Source organism: Sylvia atricapilla, chromosome 6, assembly GCF_009819655.1.
Source record: "Sylvia atricapilla isolate bSylAtr1 chromosome 6, bSylAtr1.pri, whole genome shotgun sequence".
Lineage (NCBI taxonomy): Eukaryota > Metazoa > Chordata > Aves > Passeriformes > Sylviidae > Sylvia > Sylvia atricapilla.
Genome location: NC_089145.1, coordinates 6,670,148 through 6,693,514, shown reverse-complemented (window position 1 = coordinate 6,693,514; position 23,367 = coordinate 6,670,148). Strand labels below are relative to the sequence as shown.

The 23,367-nt window shown below is 39.3% G+C and overlaps 1 protein-coding gene across 1 annotated transcript in view; it reads right to left on the bottom strand.

Annotated features, from left to right (window-relative positions):
* Positions 1–788: 788 nt before the first annotated feature.
* PRMT3 (protein arginine methyltransferase 3) overlaps positions 789–23,367 on the bottom strand; it is a 55,857-nt gene continuing 33,278 nt past the window's right edge. The window contains exons 12-15 of the mRNA XM_066320540.1: positions 22,214–22,300; positions 10,931–10,981; positions 10,650–10,737; positions 789–1,429 (exon numbers count right to left, since the gene is read on the bottom strand). Coding sequence (XP_066176637.1) covers positions 1,320–1,429; positions 10,650–10,737; positions 10,931–10,981; positions 22,214–22,300 — 336 coding nt within the window. The 3' untranslated portion in view covers positions 789–1,319. The remainder of the gene's footprint in view (positions 1,430–10,649; positions 10,738–10,930; positions 10,982–22,213; positions 22,301–23,367) is intronic.

Sequence of the window (23,367 nt, the reverse complement as noted above, 5' to 3'; positions counted from 1 at the left end):
TCCTATAATTGATGGGTTCTTTCCACAGGATGCTGTGAGACAGTCACCACTGGAATAACGTCTACTTGTGTGTTTGAAGTTCTTTGAAAATCCAGTGCCTTTATTAAATGACTCTCCTCAGGCTTTACAATATTGAAAGTCTTTTCAGAACATTTTCCATCTGGTTAGATGATACCAATATCCAAAATGGATATATGTCACCAAGCCAGACAAGTGTTAGCAGCTCACTGAGACTCACACATGTTTACCACTGTAGAGCATTCCCACTTCTCAAGATACTACTGGGAAATAAAACTTGCATCTTTGATTTTTTTCTGTGTGTGCAATTGTCTAATTTTTAATGCAGTTTTTTACAGTAAAGCCTATCCTTGAAAATAGACAGGATCTAAGAACTGTGTGCAGTCTCCCTTGCATAAACAGAGGGATCTAACATCAGTATCTGAGCATTCCTGTTATGTGAGCTGAGCTCCTGAACATCTATCCACATATTAATCAGGACATTTAAGGAGCCTAAAGGGCATAAAAATAAATACCTACATGCACACCCCCCTCCCTTGAACATCAACCTTTGAGTGTCCAGTGCTTCTGTAAGAACTCAAACCAAACTCACTCTTTCCAGCAACTGCTTTTGTTTGTTGTGTTTTTCCTAAAGCTGCTAAGACACACACTTCCATCCACCTACACCCCAACAGGTTAGTAGAGAAAAAACTGTAGGCACAAATAAATGAGCCATCGCAGGATAGACAGAATTTCCAATTACACAGAACACAAGGAAAGCAGCAACTGCATTATATATCACACTGGGTTCATTTATTTAGACAAATGTAACTGAAATGTGTACAACTTCTAAACTCCCGAAGTGTAGTAAAAAACCCATTTTTTGCTGCTGCAATCTTGCAGTTGGAATTCCAAAATTATTCCCATTGGGATTTTCCAGCTACTGCTGAGGTACAATGACACATGATTTAGCTGCTTCTTTCATAAAAAAATACTATACAAGGATTTTGCCAGTGGAAGAATAAAACATTATTGAGAGATCATATTTATTGTTCCTTACAGCAAGACTTTAGGCTCGTTTTTCCTCACCTAGCAGTTACCTAGGTAACCCAAACCCATCTTTCTTGCTTTCCTCACACCATGTGAAGCAGCAGAATCTGATATTGTTGTAAATCTTAGTTCTAGGTAACTTTTCCATATTCTTGCGTGTGCACACACACACAAACCCAAGAGTTTACCCTTTTTTTTTGATATTTCAGAACAGTTCTCAGCAGCCAAATGCAGTATTTGAATTTGAACCCCTCCCAGAGATGGACAGAGTTTCACTGAAGGCTGTAGGTCTGCTGTGTGTCCTTCACTGAGAGGGTGATGAAGAGGGACCGCGGATCCTTCCTGTTTTTGCGGACTGTGATCTTTCCTCTCAGGGCCTCTCCTGAAAAAATAAGAAAGGAATTGCTCTGGTTACAGTATTGAATCACTCACAGTAACAGCAAAGACGCATTGCATCCATGTTGCAAGAAAAGTTGTTCCCAATTTCGGAACAATTTAAAATCAGAATTTTAAAAACCTACGAAAGTTGTAAGTTTTTGAAGCTCTTGATAACAAACCTAAATCAAATCAACTGCAGTTAAACCTGGAGAGGTGCTGAGTTGTGGCTGATGCTTTACTTCTCAGAGGTTCATCCAAATTACTGCTATGACAAATATTTCACTTGTGGCTGGGGAAACCCACTGTATCCCTTGGATATATTCACCATCTTGGACTAAAATTACGTAGCCACAACAGCCTATTCCCTTCCTGCCGTATGGGCCATGTGCTCTGTATTTGCACCACATTTCATTTAAGTTCTAACCTGGTGGGGTTTTTTTTATCTGTCAGGAAACTGCCATAGAAATCTTTGTTGCATTTCAAGTAGATACATTATTAATTGCAAGTTTTGTTTTACAAAGTGTCAGTGTCATAAGGGTTGTCAGGTATGTCCTTCAGTTACACCCAGAGCAAATGCTTTTAACAGAAGGAAAAAAACTTAATTTCTAATTTCTTTTCACTTCTTACTAAGACCTTTCATGTAAGGAATATTTGTAAATTAGGAACATACAACCCACAAAATATAGACAGACACATTTGTGAATGTACATTTAGGAAGATCACTGCTGAGCCACCTAATCCCACCATTTTAAACCCAGAAGAGCTACATCCTCACAGATGATCCTGCTGAACACATCACAGCAGGCCATGATGCCCACCCACAGCAGGAAGTTCCCTGCTACTCTTCCATCAGGCCTCCCTTGCCCCATTCATCTTCACTGCTCACACCAGCCACATCCACTGCTGCTACTTTTCTGTCTCTCTGGATCCAAAGTATTTTTCCAGCTCTTCATTACTCACTGTGATTTTAAGAGCCATTGTTAGTATCTTTCAAAGCTTTCTTATTGCAAAAATGAAGACAAATAGCAATTTCCAAACTAAGCTGGTTTCAAATTCAGGAAGCATTTTGGAGGTCTCCATTTGGCACAATTCTCAGTTGCATCCAGAAACAGTAAACTGACAGAAAGTCCAAATTATAAATGCAGGACATTTTGTTAAAGGTTGCAGTACCAATAGCAAAGGCGGCTTATCAGCAAAAATGACTGTAGTACCAAGGATCAGAAGAAAAAATATTTTTGATATTTTGGGGGTTTTTTTCATCATGTAACAATTAGCTGGAGATTCCACTACAACTCCTGTGCAGCTTTGCTGTTAGGAATCTAAGGACTGACATAACACAATGCAATTTGCAGAGAATTGTGAAAATGGTTTCACAGATTATTCAGAGACAGGTTTGCCAGACAGAAGGACAAGATAAAAAAAAAAAAAGGGCATTATAGTCTCACTCCAGCTAGGAAATTTAACCTGATTTGAACATACAGATTTTCAACGCTGCTTTAAACAACCTATTTGATTTATTTTAACATCCTATGATAACAATTCAGTAAGACTGAAGAGCCTTAGAGAAGGAAAATTCCATGATTTCATTTAATCCATACTTCAGTCTTCCCATTTAAAACATTAACACAAAACAATAAAACAAATGAATTAAAACATAATTTCACAAACAGCTGACTTCACAGAACAGAACCCTCAGATTCTGTTTGTTAAAGACAGTTAAGGAAACAAAGCATTCCATTCATTTTTCCCCCAGCTATTCCCTATGCTGTAACCACACTAAATGTGCTTTTCTGAGCAGCCTTTTCCGAGGGCAGGAGCAAACAACAGCAGTAACCGAAGGCAGTTCTGAACAATTAATCAATGCCAGGGAGATAGAAAATGACGGATGTTTTCCCCCATTCTCTGTCCTAGGAGCTGCCTGGAGGAAGCTGTCTCTGGGACTCAGCTGCATCACCTTGCTCTTATCACGCTCAGCTGAATGCAAGCAAACCAAACAGTGCCATTGCAGTTTGATTAGGACAAAACTGAATCCATTACCATCCCATCCCCGCATTTTTATTATCCCCCGGGGAGGCTTGAAATTTTCCCCCAAATGGAAAAAGCAGAAGAATTCAGGAGAAGTGCTGTATATGTTTGGCTAGTCCAGGAAAAAAGGCATCCCTTATGTCCATACTGACTCCCTGTCACAGAATGCATGGCTGATTGTAGGCTCTGCAGTCCCTGTGCTCTGGACACTCAAACCTGTTCATTTTGGTTCTGACTTTTACCACCAGTAAAACTGTAAGCAGCTGCATCTGTCACTTACGTCTGTGCAATACAATCACACATAGGGCCAGCCTGAGGTCTGTGAGCCAAGGTATCTCTCAGTGCAGAGATCCTCTATCACCAACAGTGTTCAGGCCCAACAAATCATGGTTTTTCAGTCTATAAAGGATTTGATCAAACCCAAAGATTCTACAGAGACCCTTGCACGCATATCCACAACATCCACTTAAAGTTTGGAATGACCCATGGCAATGAGCTCGTAATGTGAGGAACTACCCTGCCTCTCAATACCAGTTGGTGTCTCCTCCCTCTTTGATCCCAAAAGAGACTCAAAGAGTTACCAAAGGCAGCCAGCAATCAAGGTCTTTCAGGTTTCCTTCTTTTCTTCCCCTGGAAGAGTTTTATGAAGGCAACAGTGGGATAAGTAAGAACGCAGTACTCAAACCATTATTTTTTCTGAACACCATTAAAATGTAAGAATCTTATGAAAGCGCTCACTGGAGTGGTTTCAGAGAGCTACTAGAAAACTGCAGTGGGCTTTGGGCTAAACACACTTAAACTACTGCACTGCTGGTGAAAAGTACCTTTAGAAATCCCCTACACTGTAAAGAATCACTGAGTGGGTTTGTGCCTTCCTAGTCACAAACCAGCACGATTTGATACCACTCTGCACAACAAGGTTGTCCTTACTGGAAGCTGACAATTTAAACACTACCTACTTTAAATAACTGGACCCACTATCTAATGCAAAACTGAGTTATAGCATGCAACAGAAAAAACAGCAAGTCTCAGAAACATTACTTTGGGCAGAAAATGGTTTCCATATACCACCTATCTTCTGACAATGGACAAGAAAAGACTGAAACAGTTTGCGGTGGAACCAAGAGCATTTCCCTTAAACTCAGGAACTTATTCTTAATCTTCCCATTCATCCTCTTAAACTGCAGGCACCTGCAGCTGTGCACAGACTGCTGCCTTCCCCTCTGGCAACTTCTACTGAATCTCCAACCCAGTGTGATCCAACAAGCAGCTTCTGTTCTGAGCAGCAGCCGCTGCCTTTTGGTAACATCCATCTGACCTGTGACACCCTTCTTCTGGGCTGCCTTCTTTTATCAGCTGTTTGCCAACTCCTTTCTATTGCATCACTGTTCAACCTCTGCAGTAACTATCCTGAGGTTCTGTCTTCTCCATGCATGCTCTGAGTATATTCTCTGAGGAGTTTCTGTACCAAATTGACACGTTTCAACTGCTCAAGACAACCCAGCAATGAGGCTGCAGCAAAGAAGTCTGCACTGCCAGCTGAGCAAGACAGGCTTGGGTGGCTGCCTAAGGTGACATGTGTGCCCTATAGGTGACAGAGACCCCCAGATAGCACAGGCACCACAAAGACTTGCCACAGGGAACCATTGAAGCCCAGGTCCTCCACAATGTAGAGCTGCAGTGGCCAAACTCACTCATCCTGAACTGGCTGAATTCACCACTTTTTGTAGTGGAGATTCTAAACTGTATCATCTTGTTCCAAGCTTTTTTCAGTGGTGTGACAAAAGTCTGAGAAAATCAGATTGTTGTTGCTGTTTGAAGCATATTCCCTTGCAGCTGCAGAACTTGCAAAGGCACGCACCCAGAATGGCACATCTGGGTCACCAGGCACAACTGGTCCAAGTTTTCCTGTCTAAATTGGGATTTCTATAATCTTCCAATGAGACACAACAGCCATGAGAAGAGATTCTCTCAATTTAATGCCCTGAAATACACACATAAAAATGTTTCTGAAGGGTCAGCAGGATCATTTTAAAATGGAGATTTTGATAAATACAAAATAAGACTTGCCAGACTTAGCATGATCTCAAAATTCAGGTTTTAACATTTACCAGATTTTTTAAAGCCAGCATCATTTTTGGAGGTGCCACTTGTAAATAAACCAGAGATAGACTTGTATAGACACCATGTTGCAGCTGTAGACAGGCAAAACAGACACTAAAATCTTAATTAGGAGCCAAATTATCCAACTGGGATACACAATATTGAAGTATTTCAGTATAGGATCAAAACACTCAGACAGATTAATCGTGCCAGTGTTGTTTTCCTACTTTTAATAGTGCTGTCTAACACTAGACAAATCAACATTCTTTCAGTTTGTAAATTTACAAACAGCTTTCCAATTACAGAGATTGGGGAGCTAAAGACAATCAAGGATTTTACAGGAGCTTAGTCACGTGAGCTCTCCTCCAGCTTTGCTGTGCTAGCCCCTTTAACACCATAGAAAAACAAATCAAGGTTTTATTTTCACTGCAAGGCAATATGAAGAGCACACAATGCCAACAATAGGCTCTTTTATTCCTAATAGAATTTGCCTGCATATAGAGCTGGGTTTTAACTTAATGCATTGTTACTGAAAAGATTCCTTTAAAATAATTTTTGTAAGCATTTGATTTATTTAGCAAATTCTTGAGAGAACCAAATGAGAATGATGTAACTTTTTGTTTGCTTAGCAGGAATATTTCAACAAACAACAACAACAAAAAAGACTCATTTTTGGACCATTAAGTAGAAAAAGATACTGCTTTGGCATCTCAATTTCCATCTTCAAAATAAAGATATGTTCAAACTATTAAAAGGCTCTAAGGGAAGGCTTGTACTCTGTAGGGAGTCAAAATACATTACTGTTTCATCTGAAAAAACCCAGGATATATTGCTTCTTTGTCCAATTCCTTTAATTTTAATTGCTTGCTAAACAGTTAAAGCATATCCAACATGCTGATGTCATTTTGTTTTACTTGACTGAAAATCAGTTTCAAGTCTCTTGTCACAGTCCATGAGGAAGAAAACTGGTTTTTCAGAACACATGAATAGTAAGAGGTTATCCCCCACTCACACATTAAATCTAAATTAAATGAACAGAAATTAGCCATTAAATTTATCCATTTGCATGTATCCATTATATACAAAGCTATCTACCACAGGTATCAAGCTGAAACTCAGCAGCAAATAATCAGTATTAATTAGGTGTAGATTTTATTGCCTCACTGTCCAGACCTTTGGACCCAGAATTAACCTCCTCCACTTTATCTCAGAGATGCACAAACATTGTACATGGAGTGCAGGCTGCAGCAGGACCAGCAAAGGAGGCAGGATGAGCTCCAAGACCCATCCTTTGGCTTGCAATTGCTTGATTCTGCTATCATTAGAACAGATCAAAACATTCAGTCCTTTTTTATGGCTGAGAAAATAGATCTATTCTTACAACAAATACCCTGGCATCAAACAGCTGAGAAAATTAGCTAGTTCACACTGCAGAACAAAACAATTTTTGCCATGGCATAAAGGAGCATTTTCCAGTTAAATACTCAGCAGGTTTGGCTATCTGTAAGCTCAACCTCTTTTACAGAGCAAAACCAAATACAATCAGTGCTTTATAGCCACTCCAGGCACTGCCCCAAAAACTATAAAGCATCTGATAAGGGACTTTTAGTCAGCCTTACTATTTTACTTGGAACTAAAAATCTGAGGGAACCATTTTTCTTCACTGGGGATAAACAGCGACTGCCCAGTCTGAAAGATGATTTCAAAACAAAACAAAAAAAACCCATTTAAAATGTGTTTTCCACAAGCAAATTCTTCTTTCACAACCTATTAAAAAGCTACAAGGGAATGCCATCATGGTAACACTAGTCAGATTATTTTAAGACCCAAACTGCATTATTTCTGTTTACTTCCTAATGTTTACTAAAAAAGAGAAGAGTTTGTCTTGAGCAATGGCATTCTGGCTTGGATCTGCAGTAGTATGGGCAGGGACCATCCCCCCCCCCCCCCCCCCCCCCCCCCCTCCATTCTGAGGCCCCACCTCAAACCCTGGGATCAGTTTTTGGCCCCTCACTACAAGAAAGACTTTGAGGTGCTGGATTGTGTCCAGAAAAGGGAAGTGAGCTGGGGCAGGTGATGGAGCACTGAACTGAGGCGGGGCTCAACCTGAAGAAAAGGAGGCTCAGGGCTCTCTACAGCTCCCTGCAAGGAGCTTGTAGCCAGGGGGGAGATGATCATCTCACAGGTAATGAGCAACAGGACAAGAGGAAATGGCCTCCAGTTGCACCAGAGGAGGTTTAGATTGGACATTAGGAAAAATTTCTTCATGGAGAGGGTTGTAAAGTACTGCAACAGGCTGCTCAGGGAACTCTAAATGTGTCATCCAGTGAGATGGTTTTTGGAAGTGCTGGGTTAATGGCTTGACTCAATGATCCTAAAGGTCTTTTCCAACCTCAATGATTCTGTGGATACATTCAGCCAAAAGTGCATCTTTGCTGTTTCTCCCACTGCCATAAAGTATTTCTGAATCTAAGAATTTATACAGAGGCCTGATGAACACCAGTGAACACAGGGATGGATGTAAAAGCTTCAAATGATACAAATGTGTTTAATCTTGTACAGTTTTGCCTCCAGTTAACTTGCAATGAGAAAAACCCTTCTGAAGACAAAGCTCAGTGCACTCAGAGTGGAGCTCAGTTCAACCTGCCAGGCTGAATGAGAAGTGGTAACAAGCAGTGCTAACACATTAACAAGTGGGACAAGAGAAACAGCTGGAAGTCCAAGGTGAAATAGACTGCAAAGTGAATTTGAACGGTTTGCTTAGTTGAGAAAATGGAAAGACTGAAGAAACAAAAAAAAACCTTGGCTAATCACAAATTATCAAGATGAATATTCAAGTTACTATTTAGACAAAGAAAAGAATATAAAAAGGAAGATAGGGAAATCTGCACTTATAACAACATGTCTTGAGGAAAAAGATTTTTGGAACAATGAAAGAGAAGGATCAAAGTCAGAGGGAGTGGTTTTTCCAGAAAAATCATGTAAATTATTTAAATACATTCCTGTATCAATATCAGGAAGCACCTTCTGGTTGATGGGCTTATGTCATCTATGAGCAACAAAGATCCCACAGAAATTAAGACTGGGATTACAAAAGAAAAGGAAATTACATCAGAGGCTTCTCTCAGAATATTCTCTAATACTAGAAGCAAAAGGCAGACAATTCTAGATTTAAGTGGTAATTTCATGTAAGATATAAAACCAGACAGAATGGGCAAAAGGATAAAGGATGGGAAAGCGGAACTCAAATAATTACAAAGAGAAGGAGACAGGCAGAAAGAAAGAGAAACACAGCCGTAACAAGATTTGTTATGGGAACAATGCTAAGAAATATGAGCTAATAAAAAGGAAGGAAGGAGTTACAGCACAAGTGATCTTGAAGGTTAAGTTGGTTGTGTTCACTGCTTCAGAGCACATTATTTCTGCAGTTGCCTTCAGAAAGTCACCACACCTAGACCAGAACTCTAGGCTGGGGCACACCTCTCAGTAATTTCACACAGCTGAAAAATGTCAAATGATCTCTGTAATATGAAATAATGTGCATATTTTAACTAATGTCATTGCACTTTAAAAAAATTCACTCTGTGACATTGAGATTTTATGAGCAGCAGCAAGGAGATCTTAGTCAGCCTTGTCTAGAAAGAGAATCTAAAGAGAACACAGGCCAAATACAAATGCACCAAAGCACAAGTGCACCCCAAGAAGTAAAAGGACCAAAGAAAGTGCAAATAAAAATTGTTTAAGAATATAAAGTCAAAGCATGAAAGACAGAAATGATTTGTCAGATATCACAAACCTCAGTGCCTCTAGGAAAGAAGCTCCTGGTAAAAAGCTGTCATGTCTGCTAGCTGGAAGAGGCAACTGTACAAGCAGTTCAATTGAGTGCAGAAGCATCCACACAACTTTTTCTTTGCTTTTCCTCCAACATATCTGATCTATTTACAAACTGTGCAGGTCAGGGCCACGGATTACCATGAGTTTATTAACTGACCAGCAGAAATGAGCCCCACTCTGAGGCTCCCCCTTTGGTGCTGCTGGTCTGTAACAAAAGGGGCCCTCAAAGACAACTGATGCATCACTGGGTGAGAGTCCAACAGTGGTAAATATCTACTGGCCACATGGACACAAATAAAATAACAGCATAAAAATGGAACTACTTAATTTCCTTGGACTATAAAGACTGTAAGAGTCTGAAAGAAAGTTCTACAGGAGTAAGAGGTTAAGATTTATAATTCTTGACCTGTTGCATGTCCATCCTCTTGCCTGGCCATTCTATGAAGGTCATAGATATACTTTTGTCTGTAAAGCATGGAATATTTGACTACTTGTATAAAATGTGCTTTCAAGACTTCACAAATAGAATTAATTAAACCACAAATAAGCATCACTTTGTAGTCTTCAAAATCTCACCTCAACAGTTTATCACCTAAATTTTGCTTATCCCCGATGACGACAAAAACCTTTTTACTTGCATCAAATTCAAGGTGAAACTTACTACAGTACTTAATCATTTTATAAAAATTTACAGTGTATCAAACCAACCTATTCAATGGCTCAAGTTCATGGCCGTGAATTCTTTAAAACTGTTTTTATTTTACAGGATAACCCCACTGTGGCAGATACAATCTATGCATATACTCATGATCCATTTAAATATAGTTCAGGAGGGCTACAAGGAATCCTGTGCAATCACTTGACAAATGTGATACTTCAGAATATGAGCAATGTCAAAATTAAGAGAATGTCAATAGCAGTGTTCTGGTCTTACTTTTTTTGCATCAGAAATGCTTTGATACAGAAGTTTTCTCACCGAAATTCCAGTATGGAGCTATACAGGTATAAGATATATGCCCAGTTCCAAGGTACATATGCATACATCTATGTGTCATTTTAAACAAGAATTTTGTACACAGATAGTTCCCTGCTTCGATGAGAGAAAAAATTTCCTTCAACAGCAGCTGAAAGAGTTATTTACTAGTTCTTTTAGAAACTTATGCCATTTTTGAAGTCTTTTATATGTAGACTTAATGGTAACAGCACTGTATGTTTGAGTTAGAACATAACCATTGTTGTACCCCAACTGAATTTGAATGTACCTGCTTCTACAGGAATTGGCTTCTCCAGGAGAAAAATTGTCTGTTTCCAGTGTGTTTTGGTACACTGAGGACCAGTTGAAAACGAGACCTGCAATGGGAGAGTTCAAGAGTTTGATTAAAAACAACCTTTTTCATATCACACCACATCAATCAATTACCAAACACAAATGCATATGAAGTCTTTACTACAGCAAAACAGACTCACTGCCAAACACCTTGTCGCAAAATAAAATGCTCATCTCTCAAAGATATTTTTAAAATGCAAAACCCCAAATACTTACCTTGTTGTGGCAGTTCTTCTCAAAAAATACATCAAAGTAACCAGCAATGGCCTATAAAAAAGATGTGAAAATGTAAATATTATGAAAGACTAATAGTGACACTCAAGAAAAAAATCTGTGACTCATGTATGCATTTATTGGAATTTTTACTCCTTTTCAAGTGTTTACCAAGAGGAACAAGCTTATATTTATGCTTTCAAGTACGCTAAAAATCTTAGATAAAACAAACCAACCAACCAAAAAACCCCACCTGCCATTACACCTTAGCTCTACTTGAGAATATTCAGCCCACTATAACTGGATTTTATTACACATCAGATTTATTCTGAGTTTCCAAAACATCCCATACACCTTAACTGCAACCAGAATCATATGTAAGAAAACAACCTTTCAGATGTGCAAACCCACAAACACAAAACTCAGTCCTTGTCTTGTCCATGCCCCCAATAAACACGCACCAAGTGCAGGGGATTCTGCATGATTTCTTCATTCACTGTGTGGCTGAACAGGAATTTCCACAGGAGCTCCCTGTGAACAGAGGCAGAGCACAGCCAGGCAGCGAATCCTTTTCATCTTCTACTACACACAGATAAGGAAAAGCATTCACAGATGTTTCCTGCTGGCCCTTCCAGCAGCTAATAGTTTCTAATTGTAGCTCTCCATATGATTCCTTCTCTGTCCCTCCTGCCATCCCATTCCTAACCTCAACGGCCTCTCTCTTCAGTGCCTAATTCATTAGTGAGACTTTTTGTTCAGTTTGAATAGGAAAAGAAATCAGACTAGTTTGGGTTGGACTGGGCCTAAAAGATCATCTTGTTCCAACCCCTGTGCCACAGGAAAGGACAACTTCCACCAATCCAGGTTGTTCCAACTCCATCCAACCTGGCCTTGAACACTCAGGGCTGGGGCAGCCACAGCTTCTCTGGGCAACGTGTGCCACTTCCATACCACCCTCACAGGGAAGAATTTCTCCCTAATACTAATAGATATAAAATGTTGACACACAAAACAGCATATTCACACTACTAGTCACTCAGTCTTTTAATGCTGGACTGCTTTTTTGACAAAAAATGTCTTGTGAGAGTCCCAGAAACCCAAATAAACAACTGGAAGATGCTAATAAAACAGCCACTTCAGTTTCACCTGTGAACTCCTGTCCATGCTCACCTTTACTTGCTTCCTCCTGTCCTGTAAAAAGGCTAAAGTACATCAGGTGCCAAGGCAGCTGTGCTTTTCTATCACATCAGCCTGAAGAAATGACCCAAAGAGAGCTTTTGAGTAATCACAGTGAGCTGAAGTGACTCAGCTGGGGACTCTCTCCATCCCTGCCATGGGAGGAAGGGACTCTCCCCACACCAGCATTCAAACGAAGTATGTAACAATGCAATGATGGCAAGCCTGCTCCATGAAAACTCACTGCAAAACAACCTGTTGTAACCTCTCCCTTACTGCACCACGGTTTTTCTCCTAGTCCAGGACGAGGGAACTTGTTATTCTGAAAAGCTAAAAAGGACAATTTCTATAGCACACCCTTCACATAGATTCACACAAGCTGGTGATGGAAAAAAAAAAAAAGTAAAACATGCTTACAAAATTAGGGTAGAGGGTTTCATCATTATGAAATATATAATAGGAATAAGTCATTCTGATATTTTTCCTCTCTAGTCTAAATCCAAAACAGATGTTGCCAACACGGTGAAGAATACAATGTGTTAAAACAGTTAAACTATGCTAAAGCATCTGCTTTTCAACAAAAGACACTCCAGACAATCCTGGCAAATTCCAAGTTCCAACGTGGCTGAAGAGTTAAAAACACAAAACAAACTATGGAGACACTGAGAGCCCTTCATGACAAATGAGCATCAGACAGTGGAAACAGTGACTCTTCCAGCCCTCTACTGAACTCCTATCACTCAGTATGAGAATCTCATTCCCAAGTGAATTAAAGCCTCGTCTCTAATATGTTTTCTGAGTAAAGAGTGAGAAAGTTTTGACAAAGTTCTATTGACCCATCAGACTACTTTTATTGATGCACAATCTCTTCTGGACATTAGTCAGAGATCTAGCAAGTCATATAAAATACTTTTCAATCATCAGCTCAATACTGCTGGTATACTTACAAACCTAGGTGATTCCTGCAGGAAAACAAGGTTGTGACAACAAAAACACATTGAGGAGAAAAACAAAATCTGTCTTCCAGAGAAAATGAGACAATCAAGATACATCTTGGATCACAAAGCCCAAAGCTCCAGGCAGACAGACCATAGCTAAGGTGGATGCAAGCATCCATACACTTGGTAACAAAAGGTGACAGAAACACCCTGAGAAACCCTACCCTGAGAAAAGGCCCCAGAGAACTATTTTTTGGGGTCCAGTTCAGGTTGAAAAGGAACTCAATAACAATAATAGTCATGAAATGCTTAAGCAGCTAGAATATAAAAGGAAGGATTTTGAAGTGACAAAACTCAGTTACAAGCAAAAGGAAGTGTTCCCTGCTGCCTCCCCTCTGTTAAGGGAAACGAGATTTTTACCTTTTGTAAATGACTAGATGATGACTATTTTATTCTTTACAGTATCAGTGGTTTCCCTATGTGAAACAACCTGAAACACTGACTTTGAATATTACTCCGAATAGCTAATCCAGAGTAGTGATAATAATTTTTACACATCACAAAGATTGCCTTAGCCAGAGCTCCAGGGATTACAGAGAACAAGAGCTCTACATTGATCCATTAATTTATTCTTATGTTCTAAAATGGATAGATGTTCTTCAATACTGAACACTGAAATAATTGCTGAGCCAAAAGAAACCAAAAGTAGAAAAAGATTATTGCTCAAGTTCCTGAGGATATGCTCCTGTGAACAGATCTGGGCATTCCCCAAAATTCTGTCAGCTAAAACTGGGCAGTGGTGGCCCCCCAAAACTGAAATACACTCTCAGGTGAGTTGTGTCAAAAAACAGCCCCAGCCCTGTTTAGCTGAACAGAAATGATATTTTTTTAATTAAATACATTGAGGGGAGAGCTTGAGTGATGTTTTGAAAACTAACTGTAAGAGCATATATTGCAATTGAGAAATCTAATGAGTATCTTTCATTAGCATTTTTCAAAATGTTTTTGAGCCAACTAAAAGGAACAACCACACACACTTGATTTGATTATCTTCTTTCTGAAACGGGTTACAACTATGTAATTTGTTTTTACCAAGTGTGTTTAATCTCCATCTCTCACATTTTAAACATCTGGGAAAATAAGAAGTCTAATACCAAACCAAATAGTTACTGACAACCTGCAAAATTTGTCTAATATTCCCTATGACAGCTATTCTACAAGCCAATTACAGCTGAGGAAATACAAAAAGCAAAAAAAAAAGCACTGAATAAATATATCCCACCTTGACAAACACAGCCTGTGGATTACCTTTTTAAAATAAAAAACTGAGAATGTTGCAACCTGCTGTTCAACAGAAACAGTTATTTGCATTTTTCCAGGGAATAATATCCATCTCAACTCTATGCCAAAGCCTCCCAGTAACTCCAGCCTGCATTAACTCCCTTCTTTTCCACTCTCTGATTTCACATGGAAGATTTCCTCTGATAGATTGCATGTGTTGCCCTGCCAGTAACACCACTTTGAAAGGCACTCAATTTATGCAAATTAGATACTATTTTCATCAAGTAAGTTCAGTTTTATTTCTGAACAGACACCCTATAGAGGAAGTATTAAATTCACCAGCTGTTCTCAAGAAACAGATTGTTTTGTATGGTCCTCCATAGTTTGTCCTCCATATATGCTCATTCAAACACAATGCTATGCTTAAAATTTTAATTATATTGTCAGTGTTCTGAGATATTTCTGCTTTTTGAGCTCTTCTGTCATATTTTGTCTGCCCCAGGCCAAAGGGATCTCAAGTCAACTACACAGATACCTACAGTCTCTATACAAAGAGGACACCCACCCTTCCTAAAACCTACCAGGTGATTCTGTAGAAGGACACCAGAAAGATTTGGAGATACTGGAGAGGCTTCACAGAAAGGAATGAAGCTGGGGCAGGGTCTGAAGCACAAACCTGATGAGGAGGAGCTGAGGGTGTTTAGCCTGGAAAAAAGGAGGCACAGAGGGGACATCCTCACTCTGTACAACTCCCTGAAAAGGGCCTTGAGAAAATGGCCTCAAGTGGCACCAAGGGAATTTAGACTGGATTTAGGAAAAATTTCCTCACTGAAAGAGCTGTCAGGTATTGGAACAGACTATCCAGAGAGGCAGTGGAGTCACCATCCCTGGAGTGATTTAAATCATGTGAATGTGGTACCTGAGGACATGGTTTAGTGCTGGGTTAGAGGTTTGACTCAATGACCTCAAAGGTCTTTCCCAACCTGAACAATTGTATGTACGCCTCTGGAAAAGTATTGAAGGAAACAAAGGCACAACACAATCCTAATTATTTGTCCTCTCAGTGTTTTGCAAAAACCATTAGAATTTCTGCTTTTACATGAAGCAGCAGGAGTCACAGAATATTCTGGGCTGCAAGGGACACACAAGGATCATTGAGTTCATGGCCCATATGGGACTGATCCCTCAACCTTGGCATCATGAGCACCATGCTCTGACCAACTGAGCCAACGGTTCAGTCTTACTTGAAAGAGCTCTGCAAAAGTAAAATCTCTGACAGCATCACACAGGTCTGTTGCCACATGCCCCAAAAACTCCTACAGTAAAACAACCACCACCACTCTGAGGCTGCATTAGTGTAAGCACTGCACCACTTCAGAAATGGTCTGGTACCCTACATTGATGTATTGGGGAAAAGGAAAAAAAGGTAGAAGTAAATTACATGCAGATAATGCTTTCTTCAATTTTATCTACAATCACTAGTCGTGAGTATTTAAAAACAAGATATCCCAAATCTAAAAACTGACCCAAATTAAAGTTGAAATACTTGATAATAAAAAACTAGCTATAATATTGTGGGTTTGTTTACTATCTTCTTTCAAGAAACTTACACAGTCCCTTCTTTCTTTTTCTAACTTGTTGGTATTTTATGTTGAAATGCACCATTATGTATCTTCTGTGTTTAAATGCATTTCAGAGAAATACTTCTGTAAAAGTGAAGTTCAAAATATTTTCCTTTCATTTCACTTTTGAACACTATCCCAAATTGCAGCAGCTATAATAATCACAAGCACCTATTAAATATGTAATACTACAAAGAAAGGTATTTCCAGTGTTTACAACTTGAAGGAAGATTTGGTCCTCCCCCTCTTGTTGTGTAATTTATCACATGCAGCAAAATGTAAGGAAAAAAAACTTTCAAGTGGCATACTAGAAGCAATCACAGACACATGCATATTAAAATGAAACATAGGGCTGGCCAGATTTTCATTAAAGGTGACATCTTTTTTACAGGAAGTCAAACTAAAGAAAAGGAACAAGCAAATAACTTCCCCATATATTCTACATGATGCTTTACAACCACTGCCTTGGATTATTTTTCTTGTTGTTGTTGTGTTTTTTTTTTTTGTTTTTTTTTTTAAGCATAATGATAGCTGTTATTTCTCCTACTGCAATTTCTCTCATCTTTTTGCTACCCTTTTGACAGCTCATTTACAACTTCACCTACAACTAATCTGTAAGAATGTAAACCTTCTCTGGAAAAATCTTTCAAGTGCCAGTCTCCTGAATACCATGAAAGAGGAAAACAAAAATAATGACTTCTAAACTGGTAATAAATAACTACAACTCCAGCCTGACACATGCTCGAGCCTCAAAGGACAGTAAATATTAGGAAACACTACCAAAATATTATTCTTCCTGTTCTCAAATAACTTGCCAGGAGAAAAGGCAAGCTATGAGGACAAAATCTCCAACCCCAAAACAAAGGCAGTATATTTATCCAGGGAACTAAAGTGGCCAAACAAGGAATGAAGGAAACAGGATTAGATACATATTAACAAATATACAGTACTGAGACTGCAGAGTAACATCCTGCAAAGGTCAACAAAGAGTTCACTCAACTAAGAACAAAATATTCCTGAAATTAAAATAGCAGCCACAAACTCCTACCCAATTTTGTCAACCCCACATATGGATGAAGAGTTCATGTAGCTTAAGGTCTTAATCCATTACTGAGGGTTTCTAAGGTGTCCATGCAAGCATATGAAAAACCTGCAAATTAAGCAGCTCCTGCCAGTAAGATTCACTTGTCTTCAAACTGTTTTTCTTCCCTCCCAGCTAAATGATTTCAAGACTATTTTTCTACCCATTTATTTATGTAACATGTACTAAATATAATAAAATCACAAAAAGCTTTAGCATACAATAAATGAGCATTAGTACACATTATTTACACTCTTCCATTCAGAGCCTTTAGCTGAAAAGCAAAGAAAAGTCTAAATTTTAATTCAAATACATCTGAATACTATGGCTTTTTTCCTAAAGAAAATGGCTGGCTGTTCATGCAGCATTTTAACAGGACAAAACAAATGAGACTGCTCGTTTCCTTATGAGAACTCAAAGGCAGCCCTACCAATTCACTTAGGAAGAAGGAAATTAAAAATTATCATCATCACTATCACCTACAGTGAGTAATTTATCATTCCTGCTCTTCACTAGTATCATGTTCCAACAGTGAGTGGCTACAACAAATACAATTAGACAGCTGGCCACAGAAGTGGGAGATAATGTGCTTTTGATGGAGTTTATCCAAGCATGGAGATGGAATGTTTGTCATCCATGCAGGAGAGTTGCTGTGTTTTTGTCACAGGGAAAAGAAACCCCTGGCAATTAAAACCCAGCAATTTTGTGTTTTAAAGATTAATAATCCAGACATCACTGCAGAGGAGGCTATAGGTAAGCAAATAGATGAGAAGGACAAAATCTGCTTTGTAACATGGTAGAGCAGTATTTCCTTTACTCAGAAATCAGGCATACAAGATGGGTTTAACTGTGGGACCTAAACCAGATTTCCAACTTCCAACTTCAAAAATTTAGTTTCTCACCTAAGGTTGGCACTAAAGATTTACACAGTAGTACCTCTTGTTGGCTCCCAAGTGGAAGACTTGGATATTAGGAAATGAAAACTGCCTAATACTTAAGAAAATTTTAACAAGCAAAGATTTTTTTTCCTTAGTCAGAATAATTTCCTCTACTCAACTCAACTTCCTTTTTCCTCCTGAAGATTTTAATATATCAGTCACGTCCTCTAGTTCATTATCCTCCTTTCACCCCCCTTCCTCCCTCCCACTTTTTATACACATTCCCTGCTCTTTGACAAGATCTCCTGGGAGCAATGAAGAGATACTGCCATTTTCCTCTCCGGGGATATTGTTATTCAGCCAGGAAAGATCAACCTTGATGGACTCACAGGGGAGACGCTTGCAAACAAAAGAGAAAGTTTGTCAATTGATTTCTATACTGAGGGTAATCACCATTATATTTTATCTCAAAAGCTCACACAGTGATCAACTTAGAATACAATTAATGGAGTATTTTCCTAGCAGCATCAACGAACTGATATTAGCCAGATGTCTCATTAAAATCAGCAGTGACAAACCCTAGCTCTTTATTAGGAAAATGCACTTCTGCAGGCTAATTAATTTTTTTTCTTTTTTTTTTTTTTTGTTATTATCTTTGTAGGACCAAAATCAAGTCAACTTGCAATAAAAGTGCTTGGGAACAATTTCATATAATGATTCCATGCAACCGTTTCACACTTTAAGACCTTCAATCTTTGAAAGTTAAAATAATTATATATAAAATTAATGCTTCTTTGTGGCAAAACACAAAAGTGAGGAATGAAGGAAAAACTAACAGAAGCAACATATCCTCAGAAAAAAAGTCATGACTACCCCACCCTGTCTCAGGACTTCTAAAAGACTAACCAGCACATAAAAGGTCATATTTAAAACATTCATTTTTGCTCAATCATTTTGTATTTCTTATGTGTATCAGAATTTTTTTGGGAAGACTTATTTGATTTCTTGAGCATCTAGAGGAAAAAAAAGCTATTAAGACTAAAATTAAGACTTAAAAACTAGTAATTTTTTAAGGCTATAGCTCAGTGTGTTACAGCATCTGCAATACCCTCAAGATGCACCTACAGTAAGACACGAGGCTCATCTCTTATGAGCATGACTTCATACTCTGCTAGGGTTTTTTTTGGTCACACAGAAGTATGAGGGTAGTTTCAAACAGGTGGAAGGACTAACAAATCAGATATGTCAATACTATGCTCTTAGCTTTGTGAACTGCACAGCTTTTCTGTTTTACACAAGCTCACCATGATGGGTGTTCATGTCCTTAGTACATTCATCCAAACCCAATGAAAAAATCAGCTGAGGAAAAACAGATTTTGGAGGAATTTAACATCATTTTACACGGGCACATAGTGATAGGACAAGGGATAATGGTTTTAAACTAAAAGAGGAGAGATTCAGATTAGGTATTAGGAGAAATTCTTACTGTGAAGACAGTGAGGCCCTGGCACAGGCTGCCCAGAGATGCTGTGGCTGCCCCGTTCCTGTAAGTGTCCAAGGCCAGGCTGGGTGGTGCTTGGAGCAACCTGATCCAAGGGGTGGGATCCCTGGGCATGGCAGGGGCTTGGACTAGGTGATCTTTAGGATCCCTTCAAAGTCAAAGCATTCTGTGATTTTGCCAAAGAACCACAAAGCACAGCTTCTCCTGCCTGAGGGATCCTGGGGGTGTTCCAAGCCATGACCAGAGGAAATGTGGCAATGAGTTGGTAAAAAACCTGCAATTTTATGGTTCTGACTCCTGTCAGCTTTTCCAGCATCCTGTCCTGTTAGCACAGACAGGCAAACAGGCTGATGGGAGGAATCAGCAGACCCTGATAGGGCTGTTACTTCCAGAGATGCCAGCTGAGAGTTTAGCTCATCAACCATTAACATTATGTTGCACCCTCCAAGCAGAAGAGCCCACAGATCTTTTCTCTAACAACTTGCTAAACTACTTCCCATCAGTGCAAAGCTCCTGCAAAACCAAATTCAGCAACATGTTGCAGGCGTGCATTTCCATGCTGCTGCCACACTTCAGAGCAGGAATGTGTGCCTCACACTGCTCTGCATGCACACAGCGCCCTGGGAGGGAGCATGGAAAGCCACCCCCCAGAGGCAAGGACACTGCAAACCAGGAGCTGGTCTGCAAGAGGATCCCCAGAATAAACAACAGAACCATGTGCCCCTACATTTTTCAGCTGCCTGGTTCCCAAGGACAGATTATTCAACAGAGCCAGTCCCAGTTCTGATGGTAACACTGCTCTGCTATCACCAATGTTGATGGTAACAGCAGGAATAAGACAACCAAATCTGCTTCCACACTTCCATGGCAGAGTAAAAGCTGCTTTGAAAGGAAATACAAGCATATGAAGATGGATTTCCAAATTGCTATTTTTGTGGAATATTTTTTGTAAATTAAGCAAAGATTTTTTAAAATGTTCATATTTTAACCCCCACCCTGAAAAATCCTAAGACGCAAGTACAAAACCCTAGAATTTTGGGAAATGTAGGCAACTTTCACTTTTTTGTGCAGAAAATGAAAAGCCAGTAGAACAACAAAACATATGCAAACAAGAAAAACATCAAATATTATTTTCAAAGGACAAATTACAAATCTTAAAGCATCTCCTCAAAAATTTCAACATAAATAATGGACTTTTATTGTTCATTTACTGCAAGGTTAGGCAGCCTGATATGATGGATGAACTGTCAACCCTCAGCTAAACTTCTACAATCCATCATAGAAACTGTGGAAATTTCACTCAAAGTGTCAATAAACCTAAATGATGAAGTGCAAAATACTTTACAGCATTCTGATCATTTTTTAGAACCTGCATTCGCTGCAAAATTTCAGAAACACTGCTCTTCCCCCACATCCCTCTCCTCCTTCTTGAAGTCATAAAATGCAGGTATGCATCTTGATTTATATGCCAATGATGCTACAGAATCACAGAACAGAAATTGAAGTTTTTTAAGAGCCTAGTGCTCAGGAAAACAATGCTTATAAAATAAGCTATTTTACTTTACCCAACATGCTGCAAATATTTCTGTTTAATCAGTTATTCAAACATGGCCATATTAAGAAAATCAAACCAGGTCTGCTGCAGTGGAGTTTGATCTCAAATCAAACCTGACCCTGTCCTGAGGTAACTAGAATTATCCTATGATACCTTGAAACAGGAGGAGTTTCATTTATATGCACATTTATTATATATTATATATTATATATTATATATTATATATTATATATTATATATTATATATTATATATTATATATTTCCATTTATTAAACCCAAAAATGTTACTGTGTATTTATCTAATCTTTATCTATCTAAATGCTGTGTATTTATCTAATAATTGACAAATAAATATGATGTATGTTTACCCACCTACTAATTAAAAATGATAACGATTTAAACCATATACATGGGAGAATTTCTCTTTTTGACATCAACAAACTTATGCAGACTGTTACCCTGCAAAAATGGTGGCAAATGCAGCAGCATGAACTAACAACCAAACCAGGAACTACACTGCCTGATGGAGGCATCCAAGATTTTGTCATCAGCCCAAGCAGTTTATATCATACAGAAACATATTCTTTGTGTCCACATCAGGGGAAGCCTGCAGCTCTTCTTTGTATACTCGTGCAAAAGCCCAATAAACCAGCTGTAGCAGAACTAATTTCAATATATTAGAAGTAAGGTAAAAATTACCCCTTTTCACTTGAGTTTGTGATGTGACTTAAGCATGAAACTCCCAGAAGTTTGACAATACTCCAGAGGGCAAAAATTACAGTTTTTGCTAATGATTTTAGAGCATAATGCTCTTTTGTCAAGTTTGATGATGGTATTTTAATAAATTGGTAGAAAGCATTTATAATTTGTATTTAATATAAAAGCAAATTACTGACATTACTGTAAAAATTAGGCAATCCTGCCTTTGCTTATATTGTAGTGTTTGAAAGACCATTGCATTACTTAGGCAAGCTAACACCAGACCTTCTGGTATTTCAGAAAACGAGCTAGAGAACAAAAGAGAAAGATCCCAGTGCTTAGGCTCCTTACTCTTCCCTTTCCTCACCTCCCATAAAACCATTACTGGAGTTTTACCTCCATCTCTCTTTACACAAAGAGCTCATTTGACACCTCTGTACTGCAGAAATGAATGTTTCAAGGCAAGGAGAGATGATAGATGAAGGCTAATTAATGGATTGTCTCCTAGTGCAATGTGATCCTGCCCATGTATGAAGAAACTAAAATTCTCTTACCGTACACTGTGTGCTCATTGTAATGCTCAGGGTGAAATCTGAAGAGAATTCCAAGTCTGGCGTGGATGCAGAATTACAGTCGATATGCTGTCAGAAATGGTAATAAAATTCTGTCAGGAACAGTGAGGAACGACAATTAAGATCTCCCTTTAGACAAAGGTTGCTCAGTTGTTCTTATTATGAGATAACTTTTATAAGGCAATAATACCATTACAGCTTTCCAAAAAATGGGAAGAGACCAAAAATCTACCTAATCCCATGTGACAAAGCACCTCAAACTCCTCTTCCTCACATGCCCAAATGAACAGACACTTTGAGCAGTAGTGGTATGGAACTACACATAGTAGCTCATTCTGGTCAAGAAAGTTGCTTCTTGATGGCAGCTGCACCTTGTTGAGAGCAAGGAGCTCTCACAGGCACTTTGACTTGTTTTTACCCCTTGTTCACATAGCCACATGGTAAACTACAGCATCAAACTGTAAAAGGTGGGGGAGTTGATTTGCCAGATTGGCTTTGTAACCATAACTGAGGTTGAAAGAGACCTTTGGAGAAGCCTCTTTGCAGTCTTTCACTGGACTCACTCCAGGACAGTCATCTCACTCCTGCACCGGGGAACCTGAGAGTGGACACAGCACTCCAGGTCCTCTCCCTGGGGTACAGCCAGCTCCCTGCGCTGCAAGACAAGATGGATCTCTCTTGAGCTGCTGGTGGGAACCCTTCTCCCTAAAGCAGTGTAGGAGGCTGCTGTCTGCCTCTGCCACATGGGGGTGTGTGACTGGCTCATGGTCAGCTTGGTGTCAACCAGAACCCCCAAATCCCTCTCTGCAGTGCTACTTTCCAGCCAGGGGGCCCCCAGCCTCTGTTGGTACATGGGGTTATTCTTCCCTTCTCTCTGCACGATTTCTGCACTCAGTTTTTGGGTCCCAGCACAGGAAGGACATGGATCTGCTGGAGTGAGCCCAGAGGAGGCCACCAAGTTAATGCAGCACCTCTCCTGTGAGGAAAGGCTGAGAGAATTGGGATTGTTCAGCCTGGAGAAGAGAAGGCCTTGGGGTGACTTAACTGTGCCTTTGAGCACCTGAAGGGAGCCTGCAAGAAAGTTAGAGAGACTTTTTCAAAGAGCATGGATTGGCAAGGGGGAATGGATTCCAACT